At 40.1% G+C, this 14,201-nt stretch overlaps 1 protein-coding gene across 1 annotated transcript in view; it reads left to right on the top strand.

The window, feature by feature from the left end:
• The window catches only part of LRRC9 (leucine rich repeat containing 9), an 83,634-nt gene that overhangs the window by 31,313 nt on the left and 38,120 nt on the right, over positions 1 to 14,201 (top strand). The window contains exons 12-17 of the mRNA XM_075193402.1: positions 1,010 to 1,127; positions 3,556 to 3,682; positions 5,919 to 6,065; positions 9,728 to 9,849; positions 10,517 to 10,690; positions 13,844 to 13,963. Coding sequence (XP_075049503.1) covers positions 1,010 to 1,127; positions 3,556 to 3,682; positions 5,919 to 6,065; positions 9,728 to 9,849; positions 10,517 to 10,690; positions 13,844 to 13,963 — 808 coding nt within the window. The remainder of the gene's footprint in view (positions 1 to 1,009; positions 1,128 to 3,555; positions 3,683 to 5,918; positions 6,066 to 9,727; positions 9,850 to 10,516; positions 10,691 to 13,843; positions 13,964 to 14,201) is intronic.

Raw genomic sequence — 14,201 nt, 5'->3', positions numbered from 1 at the left:
AAGAGTGGAACGTGAATATACTGCACACAACATAGCATATTCATGTTTTCCAAAGATGTATTTGTTCATTTATGAAGCAAATTGGTAAAATGCAGTGTTTTGATTATATCAAGATCTTCCTCTGCAGCTTTTATTAAATTATAACAGAGTAATCCACTCCCCCACTCCTATTCCCCTCTTCCTCCTCCATCTCAAACGCAAAATACTCATCTCCCTAATTACATCCAAAGACTAAAAGCCTGCTGATAGGGGTCACAAAGCTATGTATGTCAGTTAGTCTTCTATATTAATCCATCCATCTATAGCAAGTAGAGACTATAAGTCTCTCAGACCTGTAAGGCTTGGTTTCTTGCATTGTCCCTCCTTCTTCCTTCATCTGTGCCGGAGAAAAACAAGTTCTGGATATTAAATGAGAATTCCACTGTTTTTTTTTTTTTACATATTTTTTACAATTAACTCTCCAACTAGTAGACCATACCACTGCAGGACCCCTGCAGACTGGTATATACGCACAAACCATAGTCCTCCCGGGATAGATGCCATGAGAAGTGAGCTGTATACAGTGTAAGGGGTTGATGAAGCTGATTGAATGGCTGCCATGGCTTGGAAGACGTGCAATTGCTTTCAGACTTTTCCCAGATGTTAGCCTGGAAAGGGGTTATGTGCAGGCTGGCTTGAGCACCTCCCAGCTGGGGAGAGAGGGGTTTACTGGAAAACAAATATTGGCTTTTTTTTTTAAATGTAACAAATATTCTCTCAACAACGAAAATGAGACCGTATTGGATGGGTGACAGACTGCAGCCCACTATTAGTAAGTTCTACAATAAAGTACCAAAGTCCAATTATAATTTACAGCCTTGCTCTTTTAGCTCAAACTGAAATGAGTTTGCTGCGTGCCCCAAAAACAGATCCAAATGCCAAGTCCTGATGAATATAATTAGTAAACTGTAACCATCACTAGAACCATTCATATTGTGTTACTAGTTTGCTTTTACTTTCTGTTTTGCAGCAGCTACAAGAAGACGCTGGAATATCTTTTTTACACCTTTCACCCCAAGTTTTCAGATGAAAAAGATAATCTTCTGCAAATTCTTGAGAACGGCTTTCAGGTCACAAAAATGTCACAGGTAAAATTTTGCTTTATATGGAATGAGATCTGATATGACCACAGTCCCTGTATAATGTTCCTGCTCAGTTTCTTTCTAGATTAGGTAATAGTTCAGTTAGAGTACAGCAGCGCGCCCATACCCGCATTTCCATCTACAGTGCCACTGCCAGTAGTCTTAGACATCACTGGTCTACCTCCAACACTCAGCAGTTCTCTGATTGCTGCCTTCCCAATTCGAATCCTCAACAGAACCTCAGGCTAGAGATGACATAACACCTCTCTCAGGTGTTGCCATTAACCTCCAGTATTGGTGACACATGGGGAGAATCGCCAATCAACCAGCCACTATAAGAACCTGATCAATGCCTGAGTATCAATTGTGTACAACCTCAATACTCCCACTCTGTACTAGGAAGTATAACAGCTATTCGTTTTTCTTCAACTCCTGGGTCCAGTTTCCCCGACAGCAGCCCACCCATACCCGCATTTCGATCTCTGGTATTTTTGGTAAGTGACCTTGTGAATCTCATCAAGCTACAGTACTCTGCATATCCGTAACCTAGAGAACAAGACCATGTGCTATCTGATAAGTTTTTAAAACCAGACTAGTAGAGGTCTTCACCTTTAGCAACCGCCTTTCCCTTAGAACAAGATGCGCTTGGAGGTAGTCAGATGCCCCAGGACTTAAATCTATGGTAACAGAAACTTATCAGGATAACCACAGTGCAGGGATGGGAACCAGGGACAAGCCTAGGTCGTGGGTCCGTAGCAAGAAGGAAGGAACAAGAAACAAACCGAAGATCAGGGTAGGTAGCAAACACGGAGAATCCAGGAAACAGATAAAAGGTCAAAGGGCACAGGCAAACAAGCAGGGTCCTAAAAAACAAGCCAAGGTCACAACAGGAAAGTCAGGTCACAGATAGCCAAGTATCTAGAAGGTGCAGGGTAGCTGGTCAGCATGTAGTGTCACAAGCGCTAAAACCGTCAGGGAGGCTAAGCCCTCCCTGCCTCTTACACTAATGACAGCCAATCAGCAGGCCAGGGTGAACACCCCTCCCATATCCACTACAGGTAGTAATATATTCATGGTGCCTTCTACCTCAGGAGGTAGGTAATAATATATTAATTAAACAACTGTGAGCGCACCAGGCTGTCTATGCTGGGACACAGCGCTCACAGACAGGGCGTCCTGGCCTTTGCCATGGTGGCGGTCAACAGGTAGTAACGTCCTGGCTGGCCACGCGGCTCATAACAGTGCTGAGAAAAAAGTGTTTTCAATTACCAAAAACAAAAAATGCAAAACTGTAACAAATAACCCCCTCACCCCTTTAAAAGTGATAACTTTTGCAATTGTTTCTAATGATTTATTTCTTACCTCCAATAAACCTAAAACATTTAGATGCAACAAAAGATGGCTGCCCTCAGCCATTCATAACACATTCACAAGCTACTCTCATACTGTACAGACCTGATTAGGATTCTGAAAAGTAACAAAGAGGAGGAATCCTACTGGAAACTTTGTATTAGGGATGTCACAAGGGCAAGTTTGCGGTGGTTAGCAGACAATCTATCCAAGTGGCCCACACCTTCTCAAACTTATTGTAATATTACCTGGTCCAGTGTCCTGGCTCTTGGCACTAGCCCTCTGCTTACACATGAACTTGGGCCTCTCCCAGTGTGTTTTGTAGCCCGAACGTTCAGCTGCATGTTGGCTTTTCGGCTGTTGACCAGGGAGTAAGTGTATTAATCTTCTGATTTGTCAAATTGCAGACTATCAGTGATTTTGACGGCCATATTTAAAACGGCAATTTTATTAAAGGCAAAACTTGCTGGGTCACTTGCAACTCCAGAATGTTAATTTATAGAATGTAATATCAGAGTTTATGTGGGATATTCACGTCTTCCTTGTGGGTGGATCTTGGCTTTTCCAAGCAAGGCTTTTCCTTAGAAAAACTGGAACAGTTGGTGCCCCATTATAATTGGTGCAATATCAATCACCAGGCCCAGTAACGCCCTAAGGATATATTAGTGGTAGAGTCTGAACTTTGTCTCTGAATCCTCAATTGTTTGACAGGTCCAACTGATTAGAGTTACGTTACTTTAATTTATGGTAAAATAGCCTAGAATTGTCATGAACTTGTCAATTTGTACTATAGGTGTATACATTACATACATTGTATTTCTTTACCTCGATTTTGTCATTTGCTTCTTTTTTTCCCATCCCCTTTGGCGATTTGTGCAATTTATTTTGTCTTAATACAATGTCGCTCTTATATAGAGCCTGCAGAAATTTCAATACAACACAGATTATTTCAGTTAATGTAATTAGAGGAAATGCTGCAGAATATTGACCTATACTGAAGGGGTTACTGTGCGTTATCTCAGGTTTAATTTGTTTCATTCACAATTGTCTTCATCCCTAACGTGTCATGTTGTGTTTTCCACAGCTGGATGAACAAGAACAAGGCGATGTTGTTCTTCTCTCTAACAGTTTGGGATTTTGTGAGACTTCTAGATTGGAGCTAGCAACAACCCAGGAGACAAATAGTCATGATCCAGAGCTCTTTAAACATGGTAACCTAATTACAGCTGCACATAAATGATATAGGAAAGCCAGAGATGACATGCTGAATCCAGCATAACGCTTTGAGTGCTTTTGCCTAACAGTCAATGAATGCATCATACTCCGTGTAATCACTTTGGGAATCATTGCGGAATGCGTGGAGTTCTACATGAGGGCTTGGTTCAATAAGCACATTAATATAGATAGAATAACAATTTAAGCCCTTCCTGGAAACAAAATACTTGCTGTCATTTCCAATCTTCCAACTACACTGCCATCAGCATTAGAATAATTGTTAGTTAGATTTACTCTAGTGTTACTAGGAGCATGATGTCAGAATCCTTGTGGGTATTTCGGATGTGAGTGTGAGAGCTTTACATTGACAGAAAATTGTACCAATTGCATTATATCCATCCAGTGAATTTCTCTCCATCCCAATGTCTGAGACGCACACGGTTTTGGATATTTTTATCCCTTGAACTTCCGCCCCCTCCTTCCCCCTCGGTCTAACGGTCAGGCACACCTGATATGTAATGTGCATTCAGTACAAGGTGTCGCTGGCAGCTGATTGGCTGACACATTTACATGTAAACTAGTAGCAAATACCACTGCCCGTTACTCCGGGGGACTTAAGCGCTTAAAGTGATTAAGTATCTCACAAAATGTAAGAGGGAACCACATAGTCCTACTATTTGGGAATGTTATTTTGTAGGATAGTCATTCCAGATGGGGTCTTCTTTAGTGTGTTTGATACATTTTGCAGTATTATTCATGTCATTACTCCAGTGTACCGATGGAGAAAATGTAAGATTTTACTTTTTAAAATTATTTTATTTTATTTTTGGAAATTAAAAATATAATTTGCCCCATAACATTTCTTTTAAACTTGCATATACTCATAACTGCACAGTCAGTCAGAGAATATATAATTTTTAAACATTTTAAATACATACATTTGCACCTGTCAAATACATAGTGGAGGTAATTTATAAAGCGCAAAACCAGCTTTAGAGCAGGCGCCTAGTTTTCTGCAGAAGTTTGTGAAGCAAAATTGGAGTTTTTGCCATTAAGTATGGCCCTGTTAATAGCAACTGGTGGTGATGAAATTACATGCAAAAAATTTGTTTTAAAAATATTATTTTTACATGTTTCTAAATACTTATTTATTAAATTTTAAAAAAAATTGTCTTTTTAAATATTCAGCCGTTGATGAGTGTAAGGGAGGTATTCAATTTTTAGCGATTATTTTTTTTATCCCCCGCAGTGTTAAAAAAAAATAAAAAATCTCCAGGGGGTTTATGACGGCAATGGCGACTGTTTTGAGTTAGCGCAGTGGGAAAACTCGTGCAATTCAATTGAAAAAGAGGAAACGCTGCCCCCGCACGTTAAAAATTGTGTTTGCGCGATTTAAGGGGAGCGAAGGGGAGTTTTAACGCGGTCATGTGTAACACAAACATTTCCATACATTAGATTGCATTACACATTGATAATATCTACATTACAGTACTTTCTTTAGCATATTTTTAATTCAACTATTTTTTACCATACAATCATCTTTACCATGTCAAAACACATTACTACATTCATATTTGTACCAAAAACATACATAAATATAATTAGTGATTATTTTTTTATTTTTTTTCATTATTTTTTTACAAGAAAGTCAACTTACACAAGTAAGGCATTAGTGATAAACATAAGTTTAACTTTTTTTCCACATTTTTACATACTTTTGAGAGGTTTTTTATTTTTAACACACCCCAAGAAGGTGCGAGATAAAACAGCATATTTTCCTGTTTTACCCGCCGCGTTAAAAAACAATTGAATAGCTTTTAACGTGACTGTCTCTCGTACACCCTATACTTTCAATAGACCTTCTACTGGAGCGCGAGAGGACCGTTTGTTAAAAAAAACGTAGCGTTAAAAATACAATTGAATTTGACTCGCTCGAAAATGATAAAAAAGCGTTAAAATGACTTAACACGGTCAAAAAAAAAAATTGGCTGACAATTGAATACCCCCAAAGAATGTCCTTGGTGAATACTAGACCCCGCACTCTGTACCTTCAGTCTGGTGTACTTGGTTTTGCATATCATGTGTCTCATTCCCTATTTTTGTCCCAAAACCCCAATTTCTTTTTTTCTGTACCCCTTTTATCTTAGAACTCCTTCATAAGAATCAGTGATAAAATAAATGTCCCTGGTGCACATTGTTTAATATTTTGCTGTATGTTTTTTTTATCCTCAGGTTTACTTATTATTGCTAAAGTGTTCCTGGGCCATAGTGTTCAGGCACGACCGTGTCTTCCTATTAATCCTGATAATTATCCTAATGCTACTTCAGTCTTCAGACCTCTGGCATTAAAGAGCTATACTCTATGTTCTCCAGATAATGGTACGTTGATGTACATTAAGTCATTATATAAAATACACTTAAATCATTAAGCATTTAGGTTACCTGCTTATACGGCATTGCCCCCATAAGTGCTGTATTTACAACTAAAGCTAAAACAACTAGTTGTCCAGATTTTATCTGGTTTTAACCAGGGTCACCGTCACCCCTTCTTGGCAAACCAGTGATATTTTACAACCTAATAATTATTTTTAAAAAACCTCTTATTTCTTGTTTGTAATATCTATTTTAAATAATACAATTAGGCAACAGTAAAATAATTAGCTGGAAGTTCATTTTGAACTGGGTCATGGATTGCAAAGCTGATTAACGGACAAGTGCGCCTGTCTGGCGCATTTCAAGTTGCGCCAGACAGGCCTTGAAGCTGTTTTAGGTAAATTAAATAGCGGCTAGCTTTACGGTGTTATGGATACACCTATAAAACGCACGTGGTGAAAAAAGTGAAATGTTACTTCAAAGTCCGACCTACTAAGACTTTAGGACCATCCCCTTTCTTCATTCACATTTGTTTGTTTTTTATCTGAAAATACTGTTCAGTTTTAGCTTCATTTATGTCTTAATCACTAGAGAGAAGGGACACTAGGGGGTAAATGTATGAAGCTGAGAGTTTCTGGCGGGTTTGAAAAGATGAGATGTTGCCTATAGCAACCAATCAGATTCTAGTTATCATTTGTTTAGTACATTCTACAAAATGACAGCTAGAATCTGATTGGTTGCTATAGGCAACATCTCCACTTTCAAACCTGCCTGAAACTCGCAGCTTGATACATTTACCCCTAGGGCTTTATTAGATGTGTCACATTTGCCTGTGTGATTGTTGTAATTACACTGGGCAAAGTGAGCCTAGAAATGCACTTTTCCACAGAAGAAACATGGCACAATGGACAATCGTGTTATCTCCTTTCCGCGGGATGGCAGGGCCAAAATGATGCAACTTACGTTATCAAGGCCACCATCAGCGAGAAAGGCCTGATCTCCAGAGGGTCTGGGAGAAGTCATAGTCTTCAGGACTATCCGGGACAGGGCCGGATTTACCGCTAGGCAACCTAGGCACCTGCCTAGGGCCTAACGGCTCTCGGGGGGCACAGCTGGGGAAGCAATTTGAAAAATAAAAATAAAAAAAATAAAAATTCGGCCCCTCCCCCGACTTGCGGCACCCAACCCCCCCCCCCCCCCCCGCGCATTGTTTATGGGGGCGCAAGGTTTTTGCCACCTGATCCGTCACTGCTGATCATCACCGTGCTGTACTCCCCTTCCCCTACCGCCCCTATGACATTGCCTGACATGTGCATCATGAAAGGACTACACATTCCAACGTGCAGCGCAGCATACTGAAGTGGTGTTTAACTAGAGAGCACTACATGTCCCAATGTGCAGCGCGACATTACAGTCGAGGGAGCGGATAAGGCTACTGTTCGTGATGGCGGCGGGATAGTCCTGGATGGAAATCGCGCTCTTCATCTTCTCGATCGGTAAATATTTTTTCTTCCTCTCCCTCCACTTTGTATGTTTAATCTCTTAGGACTCGGGGGAGTGACAGCTCTGGGGTCTATAATGCTTACAAAGCCCTGTTACCTCAATATAGGGCGTCTCCTGGCAGCGGACATGTTAATGTCTTTCACATACCTTCTAGTGTCACTTCATGTGCCTGTCACTAGTGTGTCACTGATTGTCACTATTGTGTTACTTTCTGTCCATTGTGGGTGTGTTATTGTGTAGATCATCAGTGTGTTACTTACTGGTGTGTTATTATGTGTTAGCGGTGTGATTTAGAGCCTTTGTGTTACTAACAAGTGTGTGTTACGGATTTGCTGTGTGTTACCAGTGTGAGTTAGGAGTGTGTCAATGTGTGGATCACCAGTGTTAAGAACATATATTCTTAGCACACTCCTTTTTCACTGCTGGTGCAATAGGTACATTATATTTACTTTCCATACTACACATGATTGTGCCTGGGCCATTTGTTTTACATATATTCTGGACATGGAACTGGGAATATCAGTATACCCCTTTTGACAGCATTTGATGTGACATAAATTATTAGACATAGGAATAATTGGTAGAGGATGCACAGTTCCCTTATTTTGCATTTATAATTCTCTTAGACATCGGCCTTTGATTCCATAACACCCCCTGATGATCATTACAAGTTGCTCAACTTTTCAACAGCTTGCCAGGAAATAGCTTTACAACATTACCAGAATAACTGTATGTAGTTTATCACACAGACATGAAATACATATATCAGGAAATGTCAATAGTCACTGTGTCGTGAATTTTCTGCCACTCACAGACTGTTTCACAGCCAGGCATGGAAGGCGAGGGGGCGCTGCGGGCATATTAGCCTAGGGCGGCCTGAACCCTTAATCAGGCCCTGGGTGGGGTAGTGTATTAATAGTGTGTCTGTGTTTATTATGTGTGTGTGAGGGGCAACTGTGTGTGTGAAGGGGGGGGCCCAAACCGATATCTTGCCTAGGGCCTCATGAGGTGTAAATCCGGCTCTGATCCGGGAGAGTAGGTAAAAATGCTTATTACCAGGGGGAGGGGGGGGCTGGCAAATTTTAGCCCGGGGTACAAGACACAACTCAGCAGCCTATTAGGACCATTTTAAAGGAAAAAAAATTGCAGGTAGCCAAGTGACCCAGCCCAAGGTAGCCCACTATGGGACCGGGCCTAAGGACAGATGCCCCTCCAGCCCCCAGCCCAGCCTGCCCTGCTTATTACTGATCTCCTCAATAGGAAGCACTGCTAATGACACATTTATACATGCAAATGTTTCATCCCTTCCAAAGTTATTTATTTTCTAAGGCATAGCTCCTACTGTCTTGTATATCCTTTACGGCATCTAAACCTGTAGACTGTAAACAGAATTTAAAGCACCACATTGCATGTACACTGCATGTCATGTTTTGACTTTGACAGCTTTGTGCAGGTGAACTCAAGACGTGTTTAGGAAATATATGTAAGATATTAAATTAAAGATATCTAAATTGTAGATTACCGTCTGCAGGTTATTTTTTAACAAATGTGTAAAACATCCTCAATTGCACTAACATCAAAAAGGTGCAGCTTTATAGGAAAATCTTTAGGTATTTATATATAATACACAAGAGAAATTAATATATGTATAAACTCCTGTAAATAATACCTGTATAATAAGGTTCTGATGTCATCAATTCAGTGTTCATTAGAAAGACGTATGCATTATACAGTATAATGCACCCCTCACTGTAACTTATTATAGATATTAGGTCACTTCTGATATCTGTGACCTACATAAAAGCACTCAGTCTACAGCCTTGTGCTTTTATATGGCTACAATACTCTTCTATGGCTTCTAATTTCCATATAATTTACAGTGCATTATCACATATACAACGAACATAAAGGTCATGCATCTAGCTGTATAAACGAAGGCTGTAGATTCAGTTTCTCTTGTTGGACATATGCAGAGACATCTATCTGTAATAACATATCAGCATTTTAAACAAGGGTTATAAGCTGCAACAAACAAATTTGGCAATAAAGCATAAAAGGAACTGGGGCCACAGGTGAAGGCACGGTGGGGGGGCCACAGTTCCCCATCACTGGTATATATGGTTGTATTGCATTTTGAGATATTTTATTTGTTTGCATTATTTCAGAAATAAGTTCTTCTAATGAATACGGAAGCTGTGACTGCAGCCTACGGCGGAGCGAGTGGTTTATGTTTGATCCTGAGCTGATCCTGCCAGAGTACATTGTTGACTTTGAATATATTACACAGGTACCATTCAATTCTGCATAAAGTGCACAGTCACTCAAAGGTTCTATGTTTAGTGACTGGAAGACAGTAAGGAAAATGTGTACAAAATTTTACTTTAGTAGAATCATTTTAAAATCATGTTAATGACGTATCCAACAACTATTTGACAGATTTGCGAGGCTAGAAAGGAAATTTTTATGTAGAGGAAATGCATCCATTTTTTTAGGATGATTATAAAAAAATATTGTTGTATTTCAGAGCAAATTTCATTCATTAGCCAAAACTGGGTATATACAGATTAAAAATAAGATAAAGGGCCTGATTCATTAAGGAAAGTAAGGCAAAAAAATGAGTTTTCTCCTCGACAAAACCATGTTACAATACAAGGGGTGCAAATTAGTTTATTATTTTGCACATAAGATAAATACTGGCTGTTTTTTCATGTAGAACACAAATACTTCTTGGCTTTATTTTTACACTGATATTTAAAGTTGATCTAGAACATACCTTACCCAACAATAAATCTGCCATCACGTTTTACATTTTTCCTCCCCCTGCAATACAACATGGTTTTGCCCAGGTGCAAAGTTACTCATTTGTTTCCTTAATGAAGCAGGACCAAAGTGTAATTTTTTTAACGTTCTATCATTTTTTTATAACATTTTCCACATATTTTTCATTTTGCCAGGAACAGTCCAAAGAATCTTCCAGTATTAAAGCTGAAGATTTCTCTGATGAACTGAAATTGGACGAAGAAATAATTCTCCTGGAACCAATGATTAAACCCAGGCCCAAAATAATTAGTCTGGATGAAATGACTATTCTTTCTGTAGCAAAAGCCAATGTATACAGTCAAATAACAGTAGGTATTACAAATGTCACCGAATAGTATTCTGATTGTCAGAATGTGACCGATGTCATGTAAATTACTTGGATGATTTCTATTTATGCAAAATATATTCTAGGACATCTTGAAAATTATGCAATCCCATGGTTAAACCAAGGCTGTACATTGATTCAGTTGGCTCCTCAGGGTAGACTAGTTCACAGGCTGCTGTCCTGACGTCTCTTCTTCCTTATTTCTAATATTTCATCATCATCATCATCATTATTTATTTATATAGCGCCACCAATTCACAGGCTTCTGTCCTGAGTGTGACGACTCTTCTTCCTTACCTTATTTCTGATATTTCATCATCATCATCATCATCATCATCATTATCATTATTTATTTATCTAGTGCCACCAATTCACAGGTTGCTGTCTTGAGTGTGACGTCTCTTTTTCCTTTTCTCTGATAGTGTCACAACTTACCTGCTCCACACTCCTGTGATGCTGATTTTCCCTCCCTCTGTGTAGAACTCAGCACTTCCTGGTTCGGGTGGTTACGTAATCGTGGCTGACAGGCGGCATAGTCTTTCTGCAGAGTATATAAACCTCACTCTGAGACTATAGCAGTGTCAGAGCAACAAGTGTCTCAGCTTGTCTGACTCTTGGTCCTTGTTCGGTTCCTGAGCTCTAGCTCCCAGAGTTGCTATCCCGTTCATTGACCGCTTGTGTACCAGACTCTGACGCTCCGTCTACCTCCTGATTCTGCTACCACAGTGCCCTCCTGTGTAATAGACTCCAGTTCCGTTCTGACTGTCCATCTGCCTCCTGAGTCTGTACTTCATTGTATGCCATCTTGTTCTGACACTCCAACTGCCTCAAGAACCTATTGCTTATTAACCATTCGTGTACCTATTCAGACTCGGTTACTCTGATTGCTGCCAATTTGTTTCTTCCCTCTTTTCCTGTGTTCAGTATTGTGTGTTACACCTAGTGGCAGGTCAGGGGACCACACCCTGCGGATTCTCTGCAGCTTAACCCATCTCGCCTTGCGGCGGTTCTTGCTGAAGACCGGGGAATCCTTTAGACTCCGCACCCTTGGTCGGTCAGCGCCAATCTAGGTTAATACAAGGAATCCTACTTCTGAACTTGCTACTGATACTTAACATATCTCTTTCCCCACCAAAATTTTAAAACATCAGTATTACCCAGATACCTAAACTCTATGGCGCTCATGCTGAGTTGGGCATACGCGTATTTGCTTAGCGTAGATACCTAATAGCGAATATGTTTTTAGCTTTCCAAGCAAATGTTAAAAATATTTTCTTGTTCTTATTATCTGGTTGGGTGTACGTGTCTCTGGGTGTAAACACGCCTGATGTAAACCTGGCTTAAATGGGACTGGTGCATAGTTGGGTGGATCTTGAGATGCCTTCAGCATATTGGTGTAAATACACTAATTTTACATGCAGCTTTTTAGAAATTATTTTTTTTACGCATATGCGTCTAACTCTGTGTGAGCTCCTATATGAACAATCTAATTTATTTAATGAGGTTCTCACATTTTTCCAACTACACCCGACCATGGGCCGGCTGGGCAGAAGGGCATCTGTACACCGGCTCGATCCCATAGTTGGCTACCTTGGGCTAGGTCACTGGGCTACCTGTATTTTTTAATGTAGGTAGTCTACACAAATGTGCCCAATAGGCAGCAGATCGCAGTCTTGGCCAGTGGACTGTGATTTGCCAGCCAGCCGCTGGACCTGACCAGTTATAACTGCAGCCTCACTAGCACTAACAGATATCTGAATGTGAAGTACAGAAATGGAGACATTACAGCAACATTACGAAACAAATTTAAATTCTAGAACACATAATTAAAACTGCTCTGTCAGTACAATGCTAATGCAACACAATGACACAAGGCATGCAAACAGGCTAATGCAGCACATGCAAAGGCTAACAGACATTGTAACATACACAGTATCTGCAGTCTGAGAGGTTTCGGCAGCAGCTCGTCCCTTAATCAGTAAATTCCCTGTGGCTCCTACCCTGTCAATTTGCTTTTTGCAATTCAGTATTCTGCATGTGCAGTTGTTTTTCTTCTGTTGCATTGACCTTCTTTTGCAAGTAACAAAATGCCAATCACCAAATGTTGTGCATGTTAACCATACACTTTTGTTTTGCATCCTTTGGGGGACACCGGGGACATTGGGGTATAGAGTAGGGACAGGGCAAACTGGCACTTTAAACTTCTGTTTAACTAAGCCCTAGTTCCTCCCCTTCTATACCCCACCTCCTGTCCAGCCTCAGTTTAGTTTAAGTGCCCGGCGAACGGGCTGTGTCTGGGCTGCTTAGCAGCTGAATTCTGTTTTTGTTTTTAAATTTTACAAATTTAATGTGTTTGCATCCAAGAATGCAAGTTTTGGAAGAAAGGTGCTTCATGCCGTTTCTTCTAAGCATTCCCTCCCGTGAGGCAGCTTTGGGATGTCCCCAATGTCCCCGGTGTCCCCCAAAGGATGCAAAAGAAAATGGGATTTTTTATACTTACGTAAAATCCGTTTCTCTTAGTCCATTGGGGGACACCGGGTGCCCGCCCTTAACGCTCTGGTTTCTACTACTGTTTGACATGTAGTCTTGTTGTTAAGAGAATGTTGTTGTTTGTTAATTTTATTCTCTTTTCCTGTTTTCTCTCTATCTCCGCTTTCTCTGGGCTTGGATAAACATAAACTGAGGCTGACAGGAAGTGTATAGAGGGGGAGGAGCTAGGGTTTAATTAACAGAAGTTTAAAGTGCCAGTTCGCCCTGTCCTATACCCCAATGTCCCCGGGGTCCCCTAATAAACTAAGAGATACGGATTTTACATAAGTATAAAAATCAGATTATTTAAAAGCAGAATCATAGGTTTTGAAACTCTTGTGTCGCTCCCCTTTATCCATTATGTATGGTTTGGTTACTCTTAAGCATACTTGCCTACTCTCCCGGAATTCTCTTAAGACAAGGGTACTCTAATGCCTTACTTTGTTAAGCTTAGTTAACTCATTGGCAGTCCAAGATTTCAATTTCTTGTCCCCCTCCCCTCTCATCCAGGCCATTTATCATTTTCTACCATTTGCTGTCTGTAGAATATACGTTTATTCTACCAACAAAAGTACAATAATACTTAAACAACTTTTTTTTAAAACAGATGCTGAACTTACATGGTAACAGCTTAAGTAAACTGAAAGAAATTTCAAAACTGCATGGACTTCGAAAGCTCATAATAAGTTTCAATGAGCTTTCCAGCCTGGAAGATGCCTCATGCTTGGTGAGAAAATGTCTCATGTCTGTCCATTCTCCGTCCTCCTCTCTGTCCCTGTTTTGTCTTATGCTGAATTGTTCTTGTATGCCATGCGATTTGTTCTGTTCATTTCATCCATACATTCATTATTCTGTTTCTTTGTACCCATTCTTCTTATTTGTGTGTAGTTATGTAATCTTGTAGTTTTAGTGTATGTTTTATACCTTTATGTACGGCACTGTGGAAGCCTTGTGGTGCCTTATAA

The sequence above is a fragment of the Mixophyes fleayi genome, chromosome 12, assembly GCF_038048845.1.
Source record: "Mixophyes fleayi isolate aMixFle1 chromosome 12, aMixFle1.hap1, whole genome shotgun sequence".
In the NCBI taxonomy this organism is placed as follows: domain Eukaryota; kingdom Metazoa; phylum Chordata; class Amphibia; order Anura; family Limnodynastidae; genus Mixophyes; species Mixophyes fleayi.
Note: the sequence above shows the minus strand (reverse complement) of the source record. Positions and strands in the feature narration are given on the sequence as shown.